The following is a 23693-nucleotide window of genomic DNA, read 5'->3' as shown; positions in this document are numbered from 1 at the left end:
TAAACAGGGAAAGTGAGCAAGATGAGCAGGGGCTACTTTCCCTGTGGATCCCATCAGCATTTCTAATCACAAACTAACCAACCCACTTCTAGATTTATTTAACTGGGAAATGAAACTAGCTAGAGAAAATCTCACGGATTTTTCTCTCCCCTTGACCCGGGAGCCACCACATGGGAAGGCCCAGCCCCTGGGGAAGCCCCCACCAGTAATACCCAGCCATGGGCCCCGGGGCAGCGCCTGGCTTCTAGGCACACTGCCCCTGGCCCGCCAGGCAGAACAGGGCCATCAACAGGGGCAGTGACCTGAGGTCGGTGTCCACAGGCAGGTCAGAGCCACCATGGGCTGGGTCCACTGAGCCCTCTGGGAACTGAGACGGGCCTCTGCCCATCCACACTAACAACCCGCTGCCCGGAGGGGATCAACTGGGGGCTCCTCCTGGGTGCTGCTGCCAGGCAAGGCTCCATGGGAAGTTCTGGGGCCAAGGGTGCTCTCCTGCCAAGCTGCTGCTTCCGGGGGAGGCTCCCAGGCTGCCCACCCCCGGGTCCAGCCGCACCCCCAGCCCCTCTCGCCCACCCCGTGGGTGCAACTGCACACTCATCCACGTGGGGGGCTCTGCCAATCCTGCTCGGGCTGGACAGTCCCAGAGCTCAGCCCGGGGGGCCCTGCAGAAGCCTGCAGACATGAGCACGTGGTTCAGACCTCCTTCTCCCCAAGGGCACTTCCAAACTCCACAGGCCAGTCTCTGAACAAGAGACAGGGCAGGAGGTGCCCTGCCCAGCACCTCCTCCGGGTCAGCTCTGCGGTCACCAGAGAAGGGCCAACTCAGCTCCCTCAGACAGAGGTCGGGACTTGTCTGTGGAGCCCACCAAGCCCAGGGAGGTCCGGGCTCCAGGCAGATGGAGGCCGCAAGCCCCCAGGCTGAGGGCACGGACCCAGGGGCCTGGTTACCATCCCTCCTGCATGCCCGACCTCGGGCTAACTCCAGCTGGCCTGGACAGGTCCTGCCGTGGCTGAGACCACCCAGAGTCACATGTGTGAGTGTCCCCCAACCTCCCAGGAACAGGAACTTTCAAGCTCTGCTCAGCAGAGAACGCCCTCAGGGTTGGACGAGGGGAGGGACCGGAGAGGAGCCAGCAGGCACCCCACCGGCTTGACTTTCCTGTCCTGCATGGAGCAGACAGCTGGCACGTGAGCCAGGGCGTGGGTGTGACAGGTGCTGACAGAAGGGCAGAGATCTAACACGAGGGCAGTGCGCTGCAACCACACAAGGAAAGGGCTCGCGGCCACGCCTCCATCCTTCCTGGGACATCAGCCAGCATGGGGAGCACGGGGGCTGGTCAGAGCTCCTCCAGAGGGGACTGCACCTGGGCCGGCCTCAGAGGCCAGAGGGCATCCGGCTGCCCCTTCCATCTCTGCTCCGCTCCAGTCTGAGTGTCTGGCCAGAAATGCCCAGCCCACCCTGTGCACAACTCCCCACCCCCCAGTGCGGACCTACAGTCCCAGACCCATGGAGTGGGAGATGCCTCTGGCCAGACGCTCCCGTCCCCCAGGCAGTGAGGCTGAAATGGGCTCACCTGTGAGTGGACTGGGAGGCCCAGACCCCGCTTGTCAGAAACAATGAGGGTGATGATGGTCTTGAGGACGGTGGCAAGGAATGTGTTGACTCCGAAGACCAGGGCACAGAGCTCTTTAGAGAGAGAAGACGCAATCTGAAAACTGAACGGGAAAGCGGCCAGGGTGAGACTCAGCAGGGCAACGAGAAGCACCCCAGTACAAAGGGGACTCGGCAAGTCCCTCCCGGCATCCAGGCCACCCGCCGCTCCTGGGCACATGCCCCAGGCTCTGTGAATCCGAGACCAAGGACAAGATGCACCCCCAGGAGGATGTTCAAAACGTCTCCTGGTAATTCTGGGGCAGAGATGGTCATCCTCATGAGAACGGGCAGAGCATCATGAGGAGGGTTCTAGAAGCACGGTCGTTCTTCGTTGAAGACTTCATAGATTAGGAACAGGACAGCGAGCAACGATGAAAGCAGGAGTGACCGTGCACTCAAGCTCCGGTCCTCTGCAGAGACACGGACATGTGAGGGTATTCCCATTGAAATCCCCAAAGCGCCTCTAAAAACGAGTAACTGGACAGGAAATACTCTAGAGCTCTGAAAAGTGAAGGAGCAAACATACCCAAGAAGCCTTCCAAGGGGATGACAGAGGCCGAGGGGCTCCACTGTGCTGGGGTCTGGGGTGGGAGCAAGGCCGACCCACTGGGCTTCCGTGACCCCTTCTGGGGAGCACGCGGAGCGAGAGAACGCGCGTCAGGCAGAGGTCCAAGGGAAACCCACACCGGGCCACGTCCCCGGCACGGCAGAATGCCACGCCACCCCTCCTCGTGTCCCCCGTGGTCTCCACAACCCTGAGCAGGAGCAAACCGAGCCGTGCCAGTGGACACGGCACAAGGCTCCGAGCACATTCGGCTGACGCAGTAGAGAACCCGCAGAACAAACAGGCCGCTCACACCGGGGAGGAGCCAGCCCCGCTGTCCCTGTGGGAAAGCCAGCGGGCCTGCAGGGCCACCACGCACTTCCCGCTATCTACCAACACCCCCTTTCCAAAGCACATGCCCCGCCTGGCCAGGTCCCTTCTGGGATCCACCTGAGGCCATCATCCTGATTCGGAGAAAGAAGTGTCGGTAAGAGGATGTTGATCTCAGGGCCGCCATAGGAAAATACCACACACACCGCTGCCGTCAACTGGGGCCCAGCTGCATGGCATCAGCAAGAGCCCGGTTACGCCCGCGTTGTGACACTGAGCCCCACAGCAAAGTGGACAGGGCAGGAGGCAGAGGGACGAGCTCCAGGTCACGTCAGGCCAGACACCTGAATGCCAGCAGCGAGGCCTCGGGTGGGAGGAGGCACCTGTTCTCTCCTCTATACCTGCCTACATCCTGGTGACAGGACAGGGGGCATGTGCCAAGAAATGTTTCTGGGATGTCTGCCGGCTGAGAGAGGGTATGGTGTGGCAGGAAGCAGGGAAGCCACGGGAAGCGGAGAGTCAGGCCTGGGGATGCCGCCTGAGCTCAGGAAGCAGTGGGGACAGATGTCTGACTCAGGGTGACCAGGAGGGCCCCCCACCCTCCCCGGAGGGTGACAGAGCAGGCCCACCTGCTGGTTGCGGGAGGCACAGGGAGGGAGGCCCCTACGTGCATGTAACGTGGGCACGTGTGACGTGAGTGTGTGTGGTATGAACACGTGTGGCATCAGCTTCGTGGAAGGGTCAATTTGAAGGAGCACACAGAGGATCTTAGCAGCAAGCAGGACGTGGGCTAGAGAAGGTTCTGGAAAGCACATGTGGGCTGGAGGACAGCTCTGGGGACATCCTTGGGCAGACAGAGGGGAGTCCCCAGAGATGTGAGGAATGTGAGGGCATCAGGACAGCCCTGGGCGGCCGGCAAGCTGGGCCACCTGGTCACTCCCTGGCCGTGCGTGCGTCACTGCCCTGCGATGGGAGGGGACAAGAAAGGCCTCGTGCACCGAGACGGGCCCACAGCACTGCTTGGGGCCTGGAAAACAGGGGAGGGAGCTGGGAGGAAGGACTCCACAAGGGCTGGTGACTGTGGACACCAAGCAGCCTCCATGGGAGAAGCAGAGGGGACAGCACGTGGACCAAGCTCAGGGTCACGGAAGCCAGGACGGGCTGTGCTGTGGACAGGGACAACTAGGCCCAAAGGAGAGCACCCCGGGTCCACCACTCCTCCCGACACGAGTGCACACCCCGGACGAGCTCAGCACTGCGTGCACACGCCCCTTCTGCTCCCCACGGAACACTCTGGAAGGGAGGCCTCTGTACACATGCGGATGGTCTGTCCATCCCCAACTGGCAAGAGGAAGGTGTGTGCCCCCCAGCTGCCCGCCACTGCCTGGCTCTGGGCTCTGACACTTCAGTGGCCTCCCAGACTGTGGCTTCACACAGTCACCCACTCAGGTCAACTCACGTGGCGATGGGCACCAGGAACTGGTAGGCACCACGGAAGAGCACAAAGGCCACGTAGCACAGCCAGATGTTGTTGGTACTGTACATGAGAAAGACCAGCGCAGCCTGCGCCGCCGTCACGCCCGCGATGACCAGCTTCGCCCACAGCGCCCAGTGGACCTTCACGAAGCCCGCAGAGAACGAGGTGATGGCACCTGGGGAGACAGGACACGTCACCGCCGTCCTGGGGGGGTAGGCAGGGCGGGCGTGGTCGGTGGAGCCGGGGGCCTACCGAGCAGGGTGGACGCAGCGTCCGCCCCCCCGTTGTAGACTGAGGTGGAGTCCGTGGTGGGGTGGACCACGTTCCACAGGATGTGCACGTAGTAGACGATCAGGTAGTAGGCGGCCGAGTTGAAGACCCACCAGAGGGACCAGAGGCGGAGCTGCGGCGACCGCAGGTTGTCCCCCAGCTCCCGGAGCATGCGCACCAGGGTCCAGTCCCGCCAGGCCTCCAGCAGCGCCCGGCCCAGCTTGGCGTCCGGGTTCATGCGATCCAGCTCGGAGGGCGCGGCCCCGCGGCACACAGGGGCGTCGCGGTTGAAGAAGAGGCTGCGTCTGGGGCGCTTCAGGAAGAGGGCGAGGACCAGGCTGAAGGCGAGGAGGCCGAGCGAGATGTAGTTGAGCGTGGAGAAGGACACCCTGCCCACGGTGACGAGCAGCTGGCCCAGCACGGAGCTGGTGAAGACACCCAGCAGCGTGGCCGCGCGCGAGTAGCTGGCCATGCGCTGGTAGCGGGCGGGGCGCACGAGCGAGAAGATGTAGGAGGAGTAGGCGATGCGGGCGGCCATGGTGATGCTGTAGAAAAGCTCCATGAGCTGCATGTGCGGCACGGAGCGGCCCAGCAACAGCAGGAGCCACACGGAGATGTAGCTCAGGCTCTGCAGCACCAGCACCGGCTTGTATCGCAGGTAGTCGGTGAGCAGGAACACGGGCACCAGCACCACCAGGTAGCAGTAAGACAGCACCGGCGTGATCTCGTTGGTGACCTGGGGGACAGCAGGCCGGTGACACCGGGGTCACGGTGTCCGCATCCCCCCGCGCTACCAGGTCCTACAGGCTCAGCGCCGTCGGGACCGTGCAGGCGTCCCGCGGTAAGGACACGGCCCACGCAATGCCGGGACCACCTCGCGAACGGTCACGAATGGCGCGGTGACATGTGCTGATCGGGTTTGTGTGCTTTCACGAGAGGAAACGTGACGTGGTTTCTCCTGTCGCTGACAGCGTGACCGACTTACGCTCACGGCAACACAGCTGCGGTAGCCCCGGGGGCAAAGGCCTCTGGCAACAGGTTTCACAGAGCAGACACCACAAGGGAAAGGGGACAGGAGCGGAGAGGCCACAGGAGGGCCACGCCTGTGTGCAGAGTGAGGCCACCCACTGCCAGCCTCACAGGGCCCCAGGCCACAGGGCCACCACGAGGGAAGCCCTGTACCCAACCCCACCAGACCCTGCCAAGGGGCTCTGGCCACGGCTCGGATCCTCCGGGGTGGGCACAGCTGGGCCCTCTGAGGTCGCGGCCTCTCTGGGGACCCACTGACTCAGGGCGCTAACTGTGACTCGGGCCACGGAACCACCTAAGCCAGCCCGGGCGGCCCTCAGCCCCAAGAGCTAGCGGGCCCCAAGGCCCCACGTAAAGAAACCGAGGCCCGCAGAGCAGCCTTGGGTCCACAGTGGGGCTGTGCTGCACCCACCACCTACCAGCCTCTGGGTGACGGGGTGGACCCCAGCACCTCAGCCTTCACCCACGGGTGTGTGCAGCCCTGCCCGCCCAGGGGGTGCCCCAGGTGGTCCCGGACAAGTGTGACAGCGCTTCTAGGGTTGTGTCCAGAGGCCCAGACAGTGGGCGTGGTGTCCAGGAGCATCAAATAGCCCCTCAGTTACGACATCTCTGGACAAATGGCTAGCCACCAGAGCCCAAGGGGCCAGAGAGGCAGGAGGACCAACCGGCCTCCGACCTCCCTCCTCCCCCCACTCCCCTGCTTCCTCCTCCTCCTCCTCCCTCCTCCCCCCACTCCCCTGCCTCCTCCCCCCACTCCCCTGCTTCCTCCTCCTCCTCCTCCCTCCTTCCCCCACTCCCCTGCCTCCTCCCCCCACTCCCCTGCTTCCTCCTCCTCTTCCTCCCTCCTCCCCCCACTCCCCTGCCTCCTCCCCCCACTCCCCTGCCTCCTCCCTCCACTCCCCTGCTTCCTCCTCCTCCTCCTCCCTCCTTCCCCCACTCCCCTGCCTCCTCCCCCCACTCCCCTGCTTCCTCCTCCTCTTCCTCCCTCCTCCCCCCACTCCCCTGCCTCCTCCCCCCACTCCCCTGCCTCCTCCCTCCACTCCCCTGCTTCCTCCTCCTCCTCCTCCCTCCTTCCCCCACTCCCCTGCCTCCTCCCTCCACTCCCCTGCTTCCTCCTCCTCCTCCCCTCTCCTCCTCCCCCCACTCCCCTGCTTCCTCCTCCTCCTCCCCCCACTCCCCTGCTTCTTCCTCCTACTCCCTTCCTCCTCCCGCCTGCATCCTCAATGGGCTTGGCAGGCAAAGGGCTGACCCATGTCACACTTGGAAGGTACTAGGGAGTGGGCACCTACAAAGTCCTGGGGCAGGTGACATCCGTCAAGTGGCCCAGCACTGGCACAAGGACAGCCTCCTACTGGCCTGAGCCTAGTGTTGCCTGGATGCCTTCCCAACAGCCTAGTGTGTGGACAGGCCAGGTCCAGGCTGACGGGCGAAACCCGGGAACCGCGCCCGGATCCGGATCCAGGTGGCTTCAGGGCAGCTGCTTCTCTGAATGGACAGGCTCGGCTGGGCCCCAGAGCAGCCAAGACAACTGGGGTGGGGGCCAGAGCCACGGGAAGGGCAGGAAGGATGCAGAGTGTGTTCTCAGGAGTGGGACGAGGGGACCCAAAATCCAGGAGCAAGCGCGAGAGCCCGATCCCTGGCAGCACCTGGATGGGCGCTGGGTCCCGCCTGAGGGCAGGGCAGGGGCAGGGCAGGGGCCTTCCCTAAGAAGGGCACCTGATCCCAGCGCTGACGGGCGACAGGTGGGGCCAGCCCTGTGAGGAGTGCTGGGCGCAGATCTGGATGGGGGCTCCGCGTGGGCGCAGCCCCACAGGACTCAGCCCAGGCAGCGTGAGGTAAGGGAATCATCGCCTGAAGGTACAGAGCAAGCCGACCCCTCCCCGAGGCACTCGCTAAGGCAGGGAGGACAGGCGTCCTCAGCAAAGAAGCATGAAGGACAGTCTGGCGGGACCAACACTTAAAACCCCCCGTAACAAGACACCATGAGCACAGTGAGGGGACCACTGTGTCCTGCTGGAGCGCCAGCACCGGGAGAAATAGGTGACACACAGGCAGTCTGATCCCCCAGGGCAAGCCCGAGGCAGACAGCCCCACAGGACGATGTGGAGGCTGGCCCAGCAAGCACGGTGACGGCCAGGTGACAGCCAGGCCGGGCCACACACACCAAAGGAATACACGCCGACAGCAAGCCGGCTCCCGACGGCTATCAGATGGGCAGAGACTCGGCGGTGCCAACCGCGGCCGGCGAGGGAAGCGTGAAGCCAGCCACTGGAACGGGAGTCCAAGCCTGCGCACCAGGCCCGCGCACCGGACCCGCGCACCGGACCCGCGCACGGCTGTGCCCTAGACACCTGAAGCAGCATTTCCCTCGGGGGCAACAAACTGGCCGCTGCCTAAGCACGAGGGGAACCTGCAGTTCAGCCCCTAGAGTGTGCTGAGGTCAGAGCAGCCTGACCGGGTGTGGACAAGTGTCCCCGGGCAGCGCGGTGGGGAGACCCCGCGCTCGCCTGCAGGTGTCAGACACAGCCAGCGCCCCCACCCCCACCCCATAGGGCCCTCGAGGGTCAGGCCTCATTTGCACAGCAACTCCAGAGAACTTAAGAATTCCAAGGTCTGCCAGGGGGAGGGGTCAGCCTCTCAGAGAAAAGCAGGGCCTCCCAGAAAAATCCAGCAGCTCAGTGGGACCCAGGGACATGCTGGAGGGGACCGGAGGCTGAGGGCGGGGGCTGAGCTGGGCCAGGGAGCACAGGCAGAGCCAGCCTGGGGCCAGGCTCCGGGGCAGGAGTGGGGTGGGGACCTGAGCTCGAACAGAAGCCCGGGACAGAAGGCCTGTCCCTGTCGGTGCATTTTATCTACCAACAGCCCTTCGGCTCTTTTGTTCCTCAGATAAGGAAAGCACTAGGGATAAAACCCATTGCTGCTTTCGCTCCTCTATGGCCCCAGGGTAGAAGCTACTAGTCTAGAAGCTACTAGTCAAGTTTCAACCAGATCTTTGTCCTTCCCATGGAGTAAATTCCTTGGTCCTCTCTTCAGGCATATGGCTGTTAGGTCTCTGCTGGAAGCAAGCCTGCCCACCAGGTGAGCCCTTGCGATTCCCCGCACTCTTCCCTCAGACCCTCAGCAGATGAGGACCCCTCTGCGGCTGCCCTCACTCTTTGGCCTGGTTAGGAAGTCAGAGTCTGGCCCTCGTGTGAAGGTGCCCCTTTCGGGGTTAGGGGGCAGGACCCCTCACACCACACAGCCACCTAACCTGGCAGGCTCCACTGCTCTCAGGCTGGGGAGTGCCCCTGCCCACACCCGCCCCCCCGCAGGCCGTGCCCAAGACCCCCCCCAACCGCAGACCCATGCCCACCCCCCCACCCCCCGCAGGCCGTGCCCATGCACCTGTTCCCGTGTGAAGTTCTTATCGGGGCCCAAGAGGTAGGGTGTGATGAAGCTCTCCCCGGGCCGCAACTGCGCCATGAAGCCGTAGAAACACAGATAGAACACCAGACACCTCCAGGACTTGAGCTCAAGGTCCTGCCCCGGCTCTGCGGGCATCTGCTTCTCCGCCTCCTGGCTGGAGGGCACCATGCTGCCCAGGCCCCCCGGCGCCCCGGACAAGACGATGATGTTCCTGGAAGATGAGCCCAGGGTCAGGGCAGCCCACCAACAGCCCTCAGACCGCCCCCCCCTCCTCCCCAGACACTCCAGTGCTCTCTCATGTCGTCAGGATTCAATGTCCACACCCACACGGGGAGGGGGCCCATGCGGCCTAGCCTGTCACCACCTCCAGGAGCCAGCAGGGTTGTTGCACCCCACCCCCCACCACCCACGGGGGCTCCTTAAATATCAATCAACTCAAACCAAACACAACTTAAAGTCCAGGCTTTCAGGCACAGTCATCTCAAGAGCTCCCAGTGGGGTGGCTGTGGCTATGGGCTGGGCACGAATCCCTCCCCAGGAGAGGTCCCAGGGGTGCAGCTGGTGTCACGCACCCAGCTAGAGCTACTAGAGGGTCACCTGGCCCCGAGATGGCTCAGAGCGTATGGGCTGAAGAGTCCTGCTGGGGCGCCAGGCACACAGCTGGCCACAGCGAGGGTGGCTGGTGGCCCCAACTGCAACCTGGGCGTGCCGTCCCGTCAAATCTCAGGTGGGGGGACTCCATGCACAAGGCTGGGGACGTGGCTGGGGACGTGGCAGATGGGGTTTGCAGGTAAAGCTGACTGTGGGTGAGGAGGGCAGGAGCCTCCGGGGATGGGGTGACAAGGTGACAGAAGGGACCGCATGGGACAGAGGCCCAGACCTTAAGGCTCATGACCCTGGCAGCCCCTGAGGCTCCCCTAAAGAGAAGGAGCTAGAGGCGTGGGCTGCCAAGCGGCCCTGTCCAGCCCTGTGTCCCCTAAGGGCAGCCTTACCCAGGGGCACTTTGGGTAGAGCCAGAAGAAGCATTACTCAGACCACTAGGTCACATGCGGAGAACTCTCCGTCCAGAAGGCTCCCTTTGATGCAGGTGTGAACAGCACCCTTCCAAAACCCACTAAACGCATTCTAACAGAGGGCCAGGGATCAGATCTACTTGCCACGTTTCCACTGTTTATCTCTGTTACTGTTTCTATATGTCAAGTGATACTGGTTTTCTGCATTTATGGCATTGATACAAAGTTCCTTTTTAAAGAGTTAAGTCAAAAGCAAGCAGCCATGAATTGTGTCAGGTGAAGCCCGTGCCAAGAGGACCTGTGGAGAAACCCCCGCCAATTCCCAGCAGTGGGCACAAAAAGTTCCCAAGATGTGGGGCCAGCTTTGCAGGGCTTGGCGGGTCCAGGGACCCCAAGGAAAAGCCACCAGATTCCTAGCACGTGCAGCTCAGAGAGTGTCCCAGCAGGAAGTGCTCCCACACTCTTCCCAGGATGAGGCCCAGAAAAGCCAGGGGACTGCAGAGGACCCCCTCCCTACCCAGGACCATGGATGGCAGATGGAGTCCTCACACCAGGCCTGGGGCCTCAGCAAAGTGAACTGCGGCCCAATGAGCAGGACTGTTCCCACCTTCTGGGGCCCCTGCAGGAAACTGTCAAATCAGGGACGCAGGCCAAGGGCTCCTGAGGACAGACTCTGGTACTCACTTTTGCAAACCCACTGGGAGCTTGCACAAACGGAAGGGAGGGCCCCAGGGCCTGCCACAGCCAGAAGCACTCACACCTCAGGGTGCACCGCCAGCCCGAAGACTCCCCTCAAGCTCACTTTCCCACGCCCAGGTACACTCCCTAGATGCCAGGGTAACCCCACACCCACCCAGCTAAGCTCTCCAGCATGGGGTGAACAGTCAAGAATCCACCCAAGCCCGGGGTCCCCGGGAGTGGGTCCCCACCCCACCCCACCCCCCACCTCCATCCTCAGGAGCCTGAGGACTCGGCCCTCCTGTTCAAAAGGTGTCCTCTCCAGAAGCAATGGGAACTTCCCTTACCTGGTGTACCCTGAATCGTGGGGCGATGGCGGAAGCTTCAAACGCCAGCACCAAACACACAAACTTTTTCTGTTCTGTATCCTGGACTCCTACAGCTTCCGAACCCGAGGAGGAGTGCTTCTTACACTATACCGAGAACCGTCAGAAACTCCAGCTCTGGGCTCTGCCCTACGCAGCTATCCGAAGGTCTGGGCCACGGCCCAGGACTCTGCACCCTAACACGTCCCACAGGCATGCCGGAGCCGGCGAAAGAGCACAGGACCCCCGGGAGACACTGCCTCAGGGTTCCTGGCTGGACACGCAGAGCTCCACATCCAGTATTCCCAGGGAGCATGGCAAGCCCGCCCCCAACCACTGCTCAGAAGGGCCCCCAGGAGTCCTCCAGGGTCACAACAGAGGTAGGGGGAGTGTCTGCAATGTCACTGTCTCTGCAGACACTCCCCCTACCCTGTGAGCTCCCTGGCCAGCACCTGGGGCGGCTCCCTGCATGCCTGTCCTTCTGGGGTTTGAGGCTGGTCAACCTCTGTTGTGACCCAGGAGGACTCCTGGGGGCCCTTCCCTCCCAGCCCACCCCCCAGCTCCATCCCTGCAACTTGGGAACACTGCCCAGTGCAGGGGGCAAGCTGGACGACCTAATCCCCCAGCCCCCCCAGTCCTCCAGCCCCCCACACATTTCATAATGGTGGGAGCGAAGGAGAGGCCTCCCCCGCTGCTGGGGAGAAGCCCAAGCCTCTGGGGCCACCTGTTCTTTGATCACATGATGCTAAGGGCCCCTGTGTCCCCACAGCTCACTGAGCCCTGGGCTGTGTCCCACACACACATCTCGCCTCTGGGGACCACACTGTGTTCACTCTACACTTGTGGCCCATTCGCAGGCGCGGGGCTCCCCCGCAGGGCCAGTGCACCTGAGGTCCCCAGTTCCCAGCAGGAGTCTCCTCGGAAGAGCAGCGTGGCCTCCAGCCCACTGCATGGGCACCAGAAAGGGGAACTCAAGCTCTCCTCAGCCCGGGCGCCCAGGACCTGCTCTCCAAAATCATGAATGGAGATGCTCACCCTGGATAAATAGCACGTTTACTGCCCCACGACTGGCCGAACCTCACCCCGCCCCATGCCAGAAATGGCAGAGAAAACGCCGAGAAGCACAGAAGGTACCAGACCCTTCAAAATTGGGCACCTGCATTTCTGCTTCGGACATCCTTCCTGAGTGTTGCTTAGAAAACCTGCCCCTCCTCCAACTGGGGTGGGGGGAGGGTCACAGTCCTGGACCTCCCCTTCATGGACAGCTCCCAGATTCCCGAGATGAGAGGTCCCACGGCATGGCACATGTGGCAAAGCAGACCTCTGGTCACCCCTCCCAGCTCAAGTGCCCCCAGTGGTCTCCCAGAAGAAAGGATGGGCCGGCCCTGAGGGGCTGCTAGCACTGCAGGGCTACAGCAAGAGCCCACGAGAGGTGGTTAGTGAGAAAGTTCATCTGAACGAGAAGACACCTGGGGACACAAGGCCTGTGTCCTCTCTGGAATGTGCATCTTTGAGGCGATCTTCCACACTTCTGTCAACACCGTTGCACGCGCACTTCCAAAGACTTCTGAAACAGGCTGGACAACGGGTCACTCAAGCTGAGCCAGGCAGGAGGACAGGGTCATGGGGAGTAGCTTGGCCCCATCCCTGGAGCACTGGCTGCCACACAGAAACAGGGGCCGAAACTCCAGAGTCTGATTGGAAGTCCATTTTTAAGAGGGGCTGCTACGGAAAAAATGTAGAGCAGCCCGGCAGCAGTGTGTTTGCGAGCCCGGGGCACGGCAGGCAGCCTCGGCCGTTACTCAGCTTCCCCAGGAGAGGCCACCCATGCCAGGGACTCAGGTTCGAAGAAAAGGGCCAACAGACCCAGAAGCCAGCCGTCTCAGCCAGCGAGGCTGGGGCCCTGCCTGCATTCGGAGTGGACTTTGTCTGCCTCGGGTCCGTTTATTCAACTCACCTGAGCTGGGTGTAATCGCCAACCCTGACAGGAGGCCAGCCACTACGGCGATGACTCAAAGTCCTCTCTCAAAAACAGAGACTGCTCTTCTAAACACAGAGGCCCTTCCCAGGCTCACCCTCCAGGAAGGGAAGGTGGCGAGACCCCATCACACACTCACAGGTGCAGAAACAGCCCAGAAGGCAAATGAGATGCCCAAGCTCAGGGCAGGTGGCTGGCAGGAGGACTGGCCTGGACTGCAAGTGTGCTGACCCCAGGCCAACACCATGCAACCTCAGGCCTCTTCAGGGCAAGCAAAGGAAATACCGGCCGACCAAGAGAGTCAAGGGAGAGAACCGAGGACCCCATCACGTGCCTCCCAGGGAAGGTTCTAACAGTTCCCACAGGGACCCCTCCTCGCAACCCTCCAGCACCCGTCCTGGGGGGAAGTATGCAGCACCAGCTGCTACTACTGGCTCTGTCCCTCCAGAACCTAGTTAGCCTGGAGACCCAAAACCAAAACAAAACCCAACACCACCTGTCTTGTTTTGTATTTTAAACCAGCTACTACTCTTCCAGGTTAACAAGGAAGGTTCATTACATTCTTAGTAAAAACGAAAAACCCTTGCACCCTCCCCCCAAATCACTTCACAGTTCCCTGTCCCAAAGAGTAAAATTAAGCCTCCTGGCCATCACTGCTGTAGACACTCAACCCACAAGTTTAAAACACCCAGGAGGTGTTGATCACCTTTGCCCAGCACCAATAATTGTAATATCTGGCGTTATTAACATCCACCAAAGCCCCCTCAAAAATAAAGGAATTAGTAGCACCAAGTCAGGAGAATGCAAACAACGAGCAATGCAGTCTAGCCAGAGGCAGCAGGGGGAGACACCATCCGGGAACCCTCAGGCATGGGCTCTGGGCTCCCAGACCTGCAGAGGGAGGCAGTTCCCTGAGGCCAGAAAGTTCTGGCTCTGCTGATTCCACCTGGGCTGCAGTTGGGCCCTCCAGGCTCCCTTGCAGAGAGCAAACACCTGTCACTTTGCAGGGAACCGGGTGGCAGCTCCAAAATCCCACCTGCACTTTAAGCGGAATGGAAAACAGCTTTTTCTAGATGCATTCTGGATTTCTCAGCTGGCTTGGATTCTAACTTGTACTCAGACCAGGCCGGCTGGGGCTGGGCACCCCGACATAGTAAAGAACCCCAGGAACACACCGAGCGTGCCTGCGCCACAACCCTGGACTCTCCAGGACAAGTGTTTCGGCCGGGGAAAGCACACAGGATCTCTGGGGACAGTTTCCTCTTGCAGATATGTTGGGTCCACTCAGGAAAGGACTGCAAGCACAGTGCCCAAGTTATCAGACACTCTCCAGCACTCTCTGCTCCAACCGCTCCTCCAAAAAATGAAGTCAGTCTACACCTACAGAGCTCTAGGTTGGGAGACGAACGAAGGCCCTGGCACGGGACTGGGAGGCGCGTCAAGGGCCCACCCGGTCGCGTGGGTGGCTGGGGAATCCCCCGCCGCCCGCCTTCCCGCCGGAGGATCACGTGCGCCAGGGTGGTTCTGCCGGGGCACGGTGCCGGGGCGGGGGGACCAGCACCGAGTGCACGCGGTCCTATCCATCCCGCGTAAGGGACCCGGAGTCCGAGGGTGATGGGCGAGGGTCGGGGCGGCGCTCAGACCCCCGACTACCCGGACCGTGCGGAAGTGACAGGAGGTGAGTCCGCCGCGCCGGGGGTTCTGAGCGTGCGCGCACCGCGAGCGCCGGGGAGAAATGCGGCGGGGGAGCAGTAGGCTGCTCGCGAGCGAAGCCCGAGTCCCTCCTACACGGGCGGAGGCGAGGGTGCCGCGCTGCACGCGGGATCCACGGCCACCGCTGGGAGGAACGGGTCACCGTGCGCCCTAGGCGCGCCCTGCACGCGCGGACAGTGCCCACGCCTTATGCATGCAACCCCCAGTCCCCCGCCCGTGACCTCACACTCACCCCGCTGCCCCCAGCGCTCGCGTCGCGAAATATCTGGGCGGCCGGCGTCCGCTCCTCGGGGCGCGTTGGTGGCGGGGGCCGGGGACCCACCAGAACCGGGCGCACGCGCCGTCCCGGCACACACAGTGACCCGTGGCCGCGGGCGCTGCCGGGAAAGGCGGTGGAGCCCCGCCCCCGGTCACGCCCCCGACCACGCCCCCGCCCGAGCACAGGCTACACGGCCCGCGCTCGCCCCGCGCCGGCCCGCCCCCTCGCCGCTCCCCGGTCACGCGGCCGCCTCGTGGCGCGGGCGGGGGCGCCGCAGTGAGGGCCCAGGCGCACCCCCGGAGCGTCTGCGGGCCCGGCCTCAGCCCCCACTGGACTGCCCCTCCCGATACCGCCCCCTCTGCAGCCACCTCTCGACTGTCTCCTCACCCCCGCCACGCCCCAGTCCCCCGCCGGGTCGTCCATCTGCCGCACCACTCGGCCCGCAGCCACCACTAGACTGTCCCTCGCTCCCCTCCCCCACCCCCATGCAGCCCCCACTGGACCGCCTCCCCCGCCCCCGGGCTGTAGCCCCCACTGGACCGTCCCCCCGCCCCCCCGTTCCGAGCCCCTTACGGACCATCCCCTTGCCCCTCCTTCGCCCGCAGCCTCCACTGGACTGTCCTCTCCCCGCTCCGCCCCCATGCAGCCCCCACTGGACCATCCGCTCCCTCGCAGCAGCCCCTCTGGGCCGTCCCTCTGACCCCCACCTCACCGGGAGCCTCTACTGGATTGCCCCCCCTGCCCCCGATGCAGCCCTCTGGTCTGTTCCCCTGTCCCCTCCCACGCTCCTCTGAAGCCGCCACAGACCCACTCCTCCCAGAACCCCAATTGGACCACCCCCTCATGCAGCCCCCACTGGGAGGCCCCTTCCAGAGCCCACTGGAACCTACCCACACCTACTGGCCCAGGCTGCGGTTCGCAGAAGTCCTGGAGGGAGGCACTCCTGCCCCCTTTCCAGCTGTGACCGCCTCTTGGAGGAGTGCCGGCCCCTGACCCCTGCTGGGGCTTAACGCCGCCTGCCCTCCCAGGCTAGAAGTTCATGTGATTTTTCTTTTTGGCTCATTTTAAACGTTCCTTTTCTGGCTAACCCGCAAGCTTAAGCCAGGGACATTGGTCACTGTGCCAGGCAGGACAGAACTGTGGGGGTTTTGACGAACTTCCCCTCCCCCCACGCAGCGCCAACCTGTAGGATTCACTCTGACCCACATTGGGTCTGGTGGCTGCCTACCACACCAACAAGGCACAGACACCTGCTCTTGGGGTCACAGCAAGCCCCCTACCCAAATGCACCCAGTGCCTGAGTCCCAGTCAGGTCCCCCAGTCAGCTCTCAAGACTGACAAAGAACCAGCCGGGCTGTGGTTGGGGGTGGAGGGGAAGCCAGGAACCCCGGAAGCCCCGGGGAGGGGAGGTCAGATCTGGTCCCCTGGCTCCCACCTTCCTCTACCCATCCCAGGCTCCCAGGAAGGAAATCGAATTGGGGAGAAGTTGCAGTTCCCACAGCCCACCGGAAGCATGCAGAAGGAGGTGTTAACCTTAAAAATAAAACAGCCAGTTATTTTATCAGCACAAATGAGTTGATCTAGGAATGGCAGCAAACTGCCATTTGGGACACGCAAGCTCTGGCAAGTCCAACAAAGAAGAGGGTCATATTTTATGGGGAAGAAGGAGGAAGTTGGGAGGGGTTGTTTTGAACGAAAGTCTACTGGAGAAAAGCAAGCGTTCAGGGTGATGACGGTTTCTCGGTTTCTCAGTTTCCCGATGGCCGAGCTGCAGGGGTGGCTGATGTCTTGTAGGAGATTCCGTGAACTTCCGCTGTTGGGGCCTGTCGCGGGTGATTCTCTCCTGCGGAGGGTTCCTCTGTGGGGTCTGTGATTGGCCGTTCTTCCTGTGATTGGGGTTGAGTGGCAGGGCCCCCTCCCAGCCTCCAGACTCCGCTTGGCTGAGGTTTACCTTTAACTTTCATGGGGGAGGGGGGGATGGGGAGACTGGCTGCCAACCGTCCCCCCCAGAGACGGCCCCCGGGGTGGGGCGGCAAAAGCCCAATGCCCAAGGGCAGGACCTAGGCCTCATTCATCTAGGGGGACGCAAAGACCAAGGAATGACCAGGTCTGCCTGGACAGAGCAGAAGGAGTCATGCCCAGGGACCTGGCAGCCGCCCCGTGGGATGCACTCCCGGGAAGGGACCAGCAGGTGTCCGACGTGGGGCAGTGACAGCCAGGGCCCCGCCCCACTCCCCCGCACTCGCACCCCTGGCAGGCCCATCGCCTCCAGCTCTGAGAAGGTGGCACGGCGGCCACCAGTCCGAGGAGGACGAGAGCCTTTAGAGAGGAGCAGGACCCCACTGCAGCCCGGAGGGCACCCGGACAGGCCCCTCTCCAGGCCCCCCTCAGATGCGTGGACAGGAAAGAATGCTTTCTGCTGCTGACTCTGAGTTTGGGGTATTTGTTACAAAAGCATTGTAACAAAGCGGCAACTACTGGCAAAATGGGTTTGTTTGAGCACAGCAGAAAAATTGAAATTCAGGACGTGCAAGTTATAACACCGCAGGCAGGGCCAGAGAACATAGGAGAGTCGCTCTACAGAGCAAAAGGGGGAACGTGGGAGAGGCTGCTTTGAAGGGAAATCGATCCGAGGAAAGGAAGGGCCCGGTGGTGGTGGTTTCTGATTGGCTGGGCTGTGGCTGTTTCTGATTGGCTGATTTGTTGCGGGGGCAGGAGAAGACTCCCCCACCCCCCACCCCCGCTGGGGTAGTAAAGTGAGGGTCTGTAAGGAGGGGCAGTGTGGGCGAGCTCCGACTTCAGGGCTTCTCCAAGGGCGGTATGTAAACAGTTTCCCTGCGTGCAGCAAGTAAAGTACTCTCCACTGCGTAGTCTAAAATTTTAACTTCTGGGTAGCTATTTCTTTAATTATATATTCTATCAGCCTTCTTTTTTGTGGTAATTTTTTTTTATTTTGAGATCACTGTAAATTCATTTGCGGTTGTAAGAAATAACACAGAGTCAGTGCCCCTTCACCTGGTTCCCCCAGTGGTGACATATTGCAAAGTTATACAGCAAGATCACAGGCAGGATATTACCAGCCTTGTAATTTAATTTTTTTTAAAGATTTTATTTATTTGACAGAGAGAGACACAGCGAGAGAGGGAACACAGCAGGGGGAGTGGGAGAGGGAGAAGCAGGCTTCCCGCGGAGCAGGGAGCCCGATGCGGGGCTCGATCGCAGGACCCTTGGGATCATGACCTGAGCTGAAGGCAGACACTTAACGACTGAGCCACCCAGGCGCCCCCCAGCCTTATAATTTAAAGGGAAAAAAACCTGCTAGGAAGGCAATGAGCCAGCAGATGTACTCTTCTGAACTTGAGGAAAGGGGTGTGGTGCAGCCCACAAGGTTGGAGAACTGCCTGACCCCATCCCTGCAGCAGGTGGGTGGGTCGGCTGAGAGAATCCACTCAGGTTGTCTGGCTGGGAAACCTTTTCCCACGGGTGGGGAGGGGGCAGGGTGGTGGCTTGGATGTCCCGCCAGTGACATGCTCCTCCCTCTGGGGGCGGGCTCCCCCAAGCACTGGATGGTTCAGGCCCTGAAGCTTCGAGGCCATGTGGCCAAGCTCTGGTTCTAACCCATGGTCAGGAGGTGCTGTCCAGGGCTGATGCAGCCGTCGGACTTGTCATCCAGGGCCCTGGCTCGTCCGGGGAAGTCACCAGTGCCCGGGACAGCTGCCTCACAGAATGACATGGGCAGGGCTGGCTGGGACGGGGGCCAGCAAAATGGGGTGGACTGCCTTCATGTTGAAAAGCAGAATCCACAAAGGACACCCCCGCAGCAAAGTGATGGGAAAGCTTGCAGGAAGGGCACAGGTGCTGCGAGGGTGGGTGTGTCATAGTACTAACACCCGAGAAAGTGGAATTCAAGGTAAAAAAAAGTGAAGTGGGCAAGGAGAGCATGTTACATCCATAAAACCCACGTGCACAGAGCCTTCCGACAGTCACACAGCATCGCACTGAAACACAGAAACTGAGTCTGTGGGTGTGCAAGGAGAACATGCCACGGAGGGGATGTCAGTCCTTTTGTGGCAAACTTGGGTAGACCACAGGGAATGCTTGATGGCGATATTAGAGACTTAAATCCCACTATCCGCGGTTTAGATTTTGTTGTTAAAAAGAAACAGGCCCCCAAATGGAATCATTTGTGCTAAGCGCCGCCAACACTTAACACCTGACCTAATTGTAGTCTTAGCCTCTCCGGGGAGTGGAATTTTAAACCAATCAGTTCGGAATTTCCTGGTCAGCACTAATCTTCCTGATAAGGTAAAAGGTAATCTGCCTGATAAGACCCCTGCCTCCCTAAGGGAAGGTGACCTTGCCTGAAATTATCCACCCTTAACTTCCTCGTTCCCCCCTCCCCCGCTTTGCCTATAAAAACCTTCCTTCTTGTACTACTTCTTGGAGCTCCCTTCCATCTGCGGGATGGGATGCTGTCCAAGTCATGAATTGCTGAATAAAGCCAATTAGATCTTCAAATTACTCAGTTGAATTTTGTTTTTAACTTTTTTTTATAACATGCAGTATGCATAGAGAGAATACACATTTTCCCCCAAATTCCCATGAAAAAATATAAAAGATGACCCCAAACCAAGCTGCAAATTGAAGCTGGAAATGATTTCAAAAATGAAAATCACTTGGGCTGCATTGTCACATCTTCATCCTATAAAACCAGATGTTAGTGAGACACAAGGTGCGTGAGGACCCCACCAGTTAGAAGTCAGCAGCCACTCTTCCCAATGAGTCAGAGAGGAAGTTGGAGCTAACACCACTTCTATTTATGGACCAGTGGCCGCTGGGACACGACACAGACTCCCACAGGACCTAGCCCAAGGGCCTCAGAGGAAAATTCACTGTTGGATGCTTTTGTTTCATTTTTTCTTGGTTCTATTATTAAAATTAAAGCAACATAGCAGTTAACTCAGAAACCAGAATGGAACAACAGGGTGAACAAGAGAAAGTGAAACAGAATGAAGCGGTGGGAGAGAAGAGAAAATGCATTCATGGGAAAGCAAATAAAACTTGACTTTTTTAAGTCCAAAATATGGTTCCTCAAAAAATAAAAATGAAAAAAAAAACATGGCATAGAGAATTCTCTCAGCAATTTGACCATGAGATACAATGAAAATGGGGTCCCTGGTAAGCACTGAGGGAGGTGCTCACCATCTGGGGGGTCTGGGGACCGCCACCCCATGCCCCTGAGTCGGGGGTGCTCCTCGTGGCCCTTGGGGAACCCTCAGATCACTAAGAGGTCAGTGCTGCCCAGATCTGCACCCCCCACCCTCCATTTACTGTATTTCTGCCCTAGGTCTCAGGGGGAACTTTTGGTTTTTTGAAACTTGGCAAATAAATTTTCAAGTTCATTTCTAATACTAAATAGGACAAAATAGTGAAGGAAGTTCCCACAAGAAATCAGTCTTCATATCCAGAAATGTGACTTCTATGGGGCAGTAACACCAACAGTGGGGTCCTGCACGTCGGAGGATGGATGGGGACCCCTGGCTGCCACTTGGTTGGGGTCCGGGAGCCAGGAGGGGTCAGGACTCAGGTGGATGCTGGTCACTCTGGCCATTCCTGGTCCGAGTGCATCATCAACCTGGGGCCCAGGGAGAGACATACCCTGCAGTGCAGGAGGATGTGGGGTGGGGGGTCTGCAGTCGGGGAGGGGGTCTCCGTGGGAGGTGTTTGCAAGTCACAGGGAGGCCTGTGTGGCCATGGGTGTGCCCCAGCCCAGAGCACACCTGACCTGTGTCACCACCTCACGGCTCCAGGGCACTGTGTCTGACCTGTGACCAAGGGCCAGAGGCCGGCGCTCTGTCCACTTCACCTCCTTCCTGGCAGGGAGGGCCTGGGCAGCCCGTCCCCAACACCTATGGCCTCTGCCCCAGCCTCTGGGAGCGCCCCGCCCCCCCAGATCTGCACCACCAGAGCAGGACAGGAAGGAGGAAGAAGGGGGAGGCCCGCACTCAACCTGCCTTTTCCCACTTGCCTCACTGCAGACTTTCAAAAAATCAATTTTATTGGGGGTGCAATTCATGTGCAATAAATTGCACCCATTGAACGTCTGCAGTTCAATATGTTCTGACAACACACCCCTTCACCGTACACCATCTAGACACACAACATCGCCATCCGGAGAGCCTCCGCCAGGCGGTCCTCCCGCTGGGCCTCAGGCACGCGCTCAGCCGCCTCCTGCCAGGACGGTTTTCTGGTAGAGGGATTCGCACAGGATGGCCTCAGCCTCCCCCGGCCGCTCTTTCCTATTCTTCAGGCAGTTCCCACGTATGGATATGCCACACGTTTATCCTTCATTCCTTGATGGACGTTTGGGTTGTTCCAGGTTCAGCCATTATAAATAAAAATGCGACAAGCATCTGTGCCCAAGTTTTCGTGTGAATGTAAGTTATCACTTCTCATGAGTAGCTGCCCAGGAGTGGACTGTGGGGTCCACCTGTAGGTGAGGGTTTAACTTTGCAGGAAACTGCCCCACTGTTTTCCAAGATCCGACCATCGGACGGTCCATGTGCTCGCCAACACTTAGCATCGTCAGCCCTTTAAACGTTAACCTTCCCAGTGGGAGCGATACGGTGTCTCCTGCCTCGATGACAAGTGATCCCGACGTCAAGCATATCCTCCTGTGCTCATTAGTTGTTTGTATGTCTTTGTTCCACGTCTGCTCAAATCTTCGGCATAGTTTAAAAACTGGGTTATTGGTCTTCTTTTCTGTGAGTTTTAAGGTGAGTTACGGATTCTGACTCAAGTTCTAGGTTAGCTGCGTGGAATGAATGTTTTCTCCCGGGCATGGTTGGTCCTTCCGTCTGCTGGGGGTCATGCTGGCAGAGCTGAAGGCTTGATTTTGATGAAGTCCAGTGTGTCCACTTTCCCTTTTGTGAATATTGCTTGATGTTTCCTGAGAAATAGTTGCCCACCCGAGGTTGGGAAATTTTCTGCTGTTTTCGCCCAGCACAGACGGAGATGCCGCCTGCCAGCCACCCACTCCTGAGCACTAGAAATTCAGCTACCAACCGCATTCTTAACTTTCCTAATTTTAATTTAAATACCATGTGTGGCTCATGGCGACCACAAGAGACAACACAGGTCAAGAGTTGTACAAATTCTGCTTGTAAGTCAGGCACATCACCCATTTCAAGCTGCTGTTGGTCCTCACTTGGAGACAGGCTGTCACGGCCACCCAGGGAGCACAGCTGGGGAGGACCGGCCTCCTGCTTGGAGTTCGGCCCTGGGATGTGCAGAGACCCCTGCAGGCAGGCCCTCCGGAGGCTCCTGGGTGAGGACAGGAGGATGTGCCTTGCCCAGAGCAGGCTCCTGGAGCAGAACCGGCCTGAGCCAGCGCTGAGGCACCATTCCCCGGCCCCCTCGCTGAGCCCTGTGCGGGTCCCCTGCTCTGTCCGGGGAGCCAGGCCTGGGCTGAGCATGTCCCCGGCCACTGGGCTCTGCCTGACGCAGGCAGATGCATCTGCCCCTCCGCCTGCCCTGCTCCCGGGTCTGGGTAGCAGGAGGATGCTCCACAAAGCACACAAAATACTCAAGACCCTGAGCAATAAAAGCTCTTTTACTCCCAGAAAAACCAAGCAGACAGATTGTCCCAAATTCACCATGTACTGGCCCCGGGAGGACCTCCCGACCATGGGAGTAAACGCTGACCCCAACCCAGAGGCTGGGGCTGGGTATCTCCTGGTTGGAGGGCAGGGGGGACCGCCCGGAAGTGGGTGCTGCCTCCCCAAGAGGGAGGTGGGGGCGGACCCCCAGCGGTGGCCGGTGAGGGCCGTGGGTCCGTTCCTTTGGAGGGTGTCCCTGGTTCTTCCTGCTGCCTACGAGGACAAGGGGCACCACCCATTTCAGAGATGTCCGCGACATGGGACCGTGTCGGGTTATAACGAATGTGTCTGCAGCGAGTACTCCTGTTTCCCCAGGAGGATGTCCCCAGGGCGGGGTCCCAGACGAGCTCCAGCCGGGCTGCTCCCGGGCTGCACACCCACTGTCCCCAGCCATCACCTCCCGCGACCGGTGGGGCCACCATCACATCCACAGCCTGGGCCTCGCTATTATCATTTTATAAATTATGGCAAAAGACATATAGCATGAAATTTATGGAGTTAGCCACTTCACTCACGCTGTTGGGAACCATGGGGTTTTCTGTCTTCCCAGAATGCAGCCCCCCTGCCCCCGCCGCCCTGGTGCCCACCCGCTGCTCACGACCTCTGCAGCTGACCGCTCCAGGGGCCTCACAGAAGTGGAACCACACAGGGTTTGTCCTTCTGTGTGTGGTCCCTGAGCGTGATGTCCTCCCGGCGCATCCAGGCTGTAGCTGGGGCTGGGATTTCCTTCCTGTGCAAGGCTGCACAGACCCCATTGCACCCCTGGACCACATTTTGTTTCCCGCGCATCAGCCAGGGGACACTTGGCTTCTCTCACCTCTGGCTGCCATCAGTGTGCCAGGCAATTAATTTTTCTACTATTGTACTGTTAACAGACAACATGATAGGTGAACCTTTTTCTTAGTGTTTGGGGTATTTTTCCTTTTATTTTACTTTTAACCTCCCATCCAGATTTATCAAGTCCTAACATTAGGCTTTGTTTCCCCTTTTGTAACAGAAAACCCAGGGAGCCAGCACCCCTGGTCCAGCCCTCCTCTTTCTGCAGAAGGACCGTCATCACAAATTCAGGGTGTGTAGGGCTGTTCCGTGGTTTTATGTTCCCAAAATGTTGTATCCTGATATTGACTCATTTTACATTTGTCAGTGGCTCTGTCCTCTCCTGCAGACGCTGTTCTTTTACTCCTTTTTCTGGATGCCATGCTGTGAAGATGCGCCCGGGCTGGGTACGTGGCCACCAGGTGGCAGGCGGCTCCTGGCGTCACGTCCCACTTCCTTGGGCAACAACACAGTGCTGCCCTTTGGATCCTGAGAGCCGTCGCT

General features: G+C 60.0%; 1 protein-coding gene and 1 long non-coding RNA gene across 4 annotated transcripts in view; one reads left to right on the top strand and one right to left on the bottom strand.

Annotated features, from left to right (window-relative positions):
* Window positions 1-14771, bottom strand: part of SLC19A1 (solute carrier family 19 member 1) — a 23340-nt gene extending 8569 nt beyond the window's left edge. For all 3 annotated transcript variants that reach the window (XR_003612743.2, XR_003612744.2, XM_028126453.2), the window contains exons 1-5: window positions 14689-14771; window positions 8689-8920; window positions 4258-5011; window positions 3988-4180; window positions 1575-1716 (exon numbers count right to left, since the gene is read on the bottom strand). Coding sequence is in view for 1 of the 3 variants with exons in the window: in XM_028126453.2 (XP_027982254.1) it covers window positions 1575-1716; window positions 3988-4180; window positions 4258-5011; window positions 8689-8877 (1278 nt within the window). In the remaining 2 variants the exon portion in view is untranslated. The remainder of the gene's footprint in view (window positions 1-1574; window positions 1717-3987; window positions 4181-4257; window positions 5012-8688; window positions 8921-14688) is intronic.
* Window positions 14286-23693, top strand: LOC114226382 (uncharacterized). Its single transcript, XR_003612745.1, has 3 exons — window positions 14286-14421; window positions 23371-23442; window positions 23539-23693. It is a non-coding gene; the product is annotated as an uncharacterized LOC114226382 (long non-coding RNA).

Source organism: Eumetopias jubatus, unplaced genomic scaffold (genome assembly GCF_037043125.1).
Source record: "Eumetopias jubatus isolate StellerSeaLion01/CBP00866 unplaced genomic scaffold, mEumJub1_p1.0 scaffold_1, whole genome shotgun sequence".
Lineage (NCBI taxonomy): Eukaryota > Metazoa > Chordata > Mammalia > Carnivora > Otariidae > Eumetopias > Eumetopias jubatus.
This window is presented reverse-complemented; position numbering and strand designations above follow the sequence as displayed.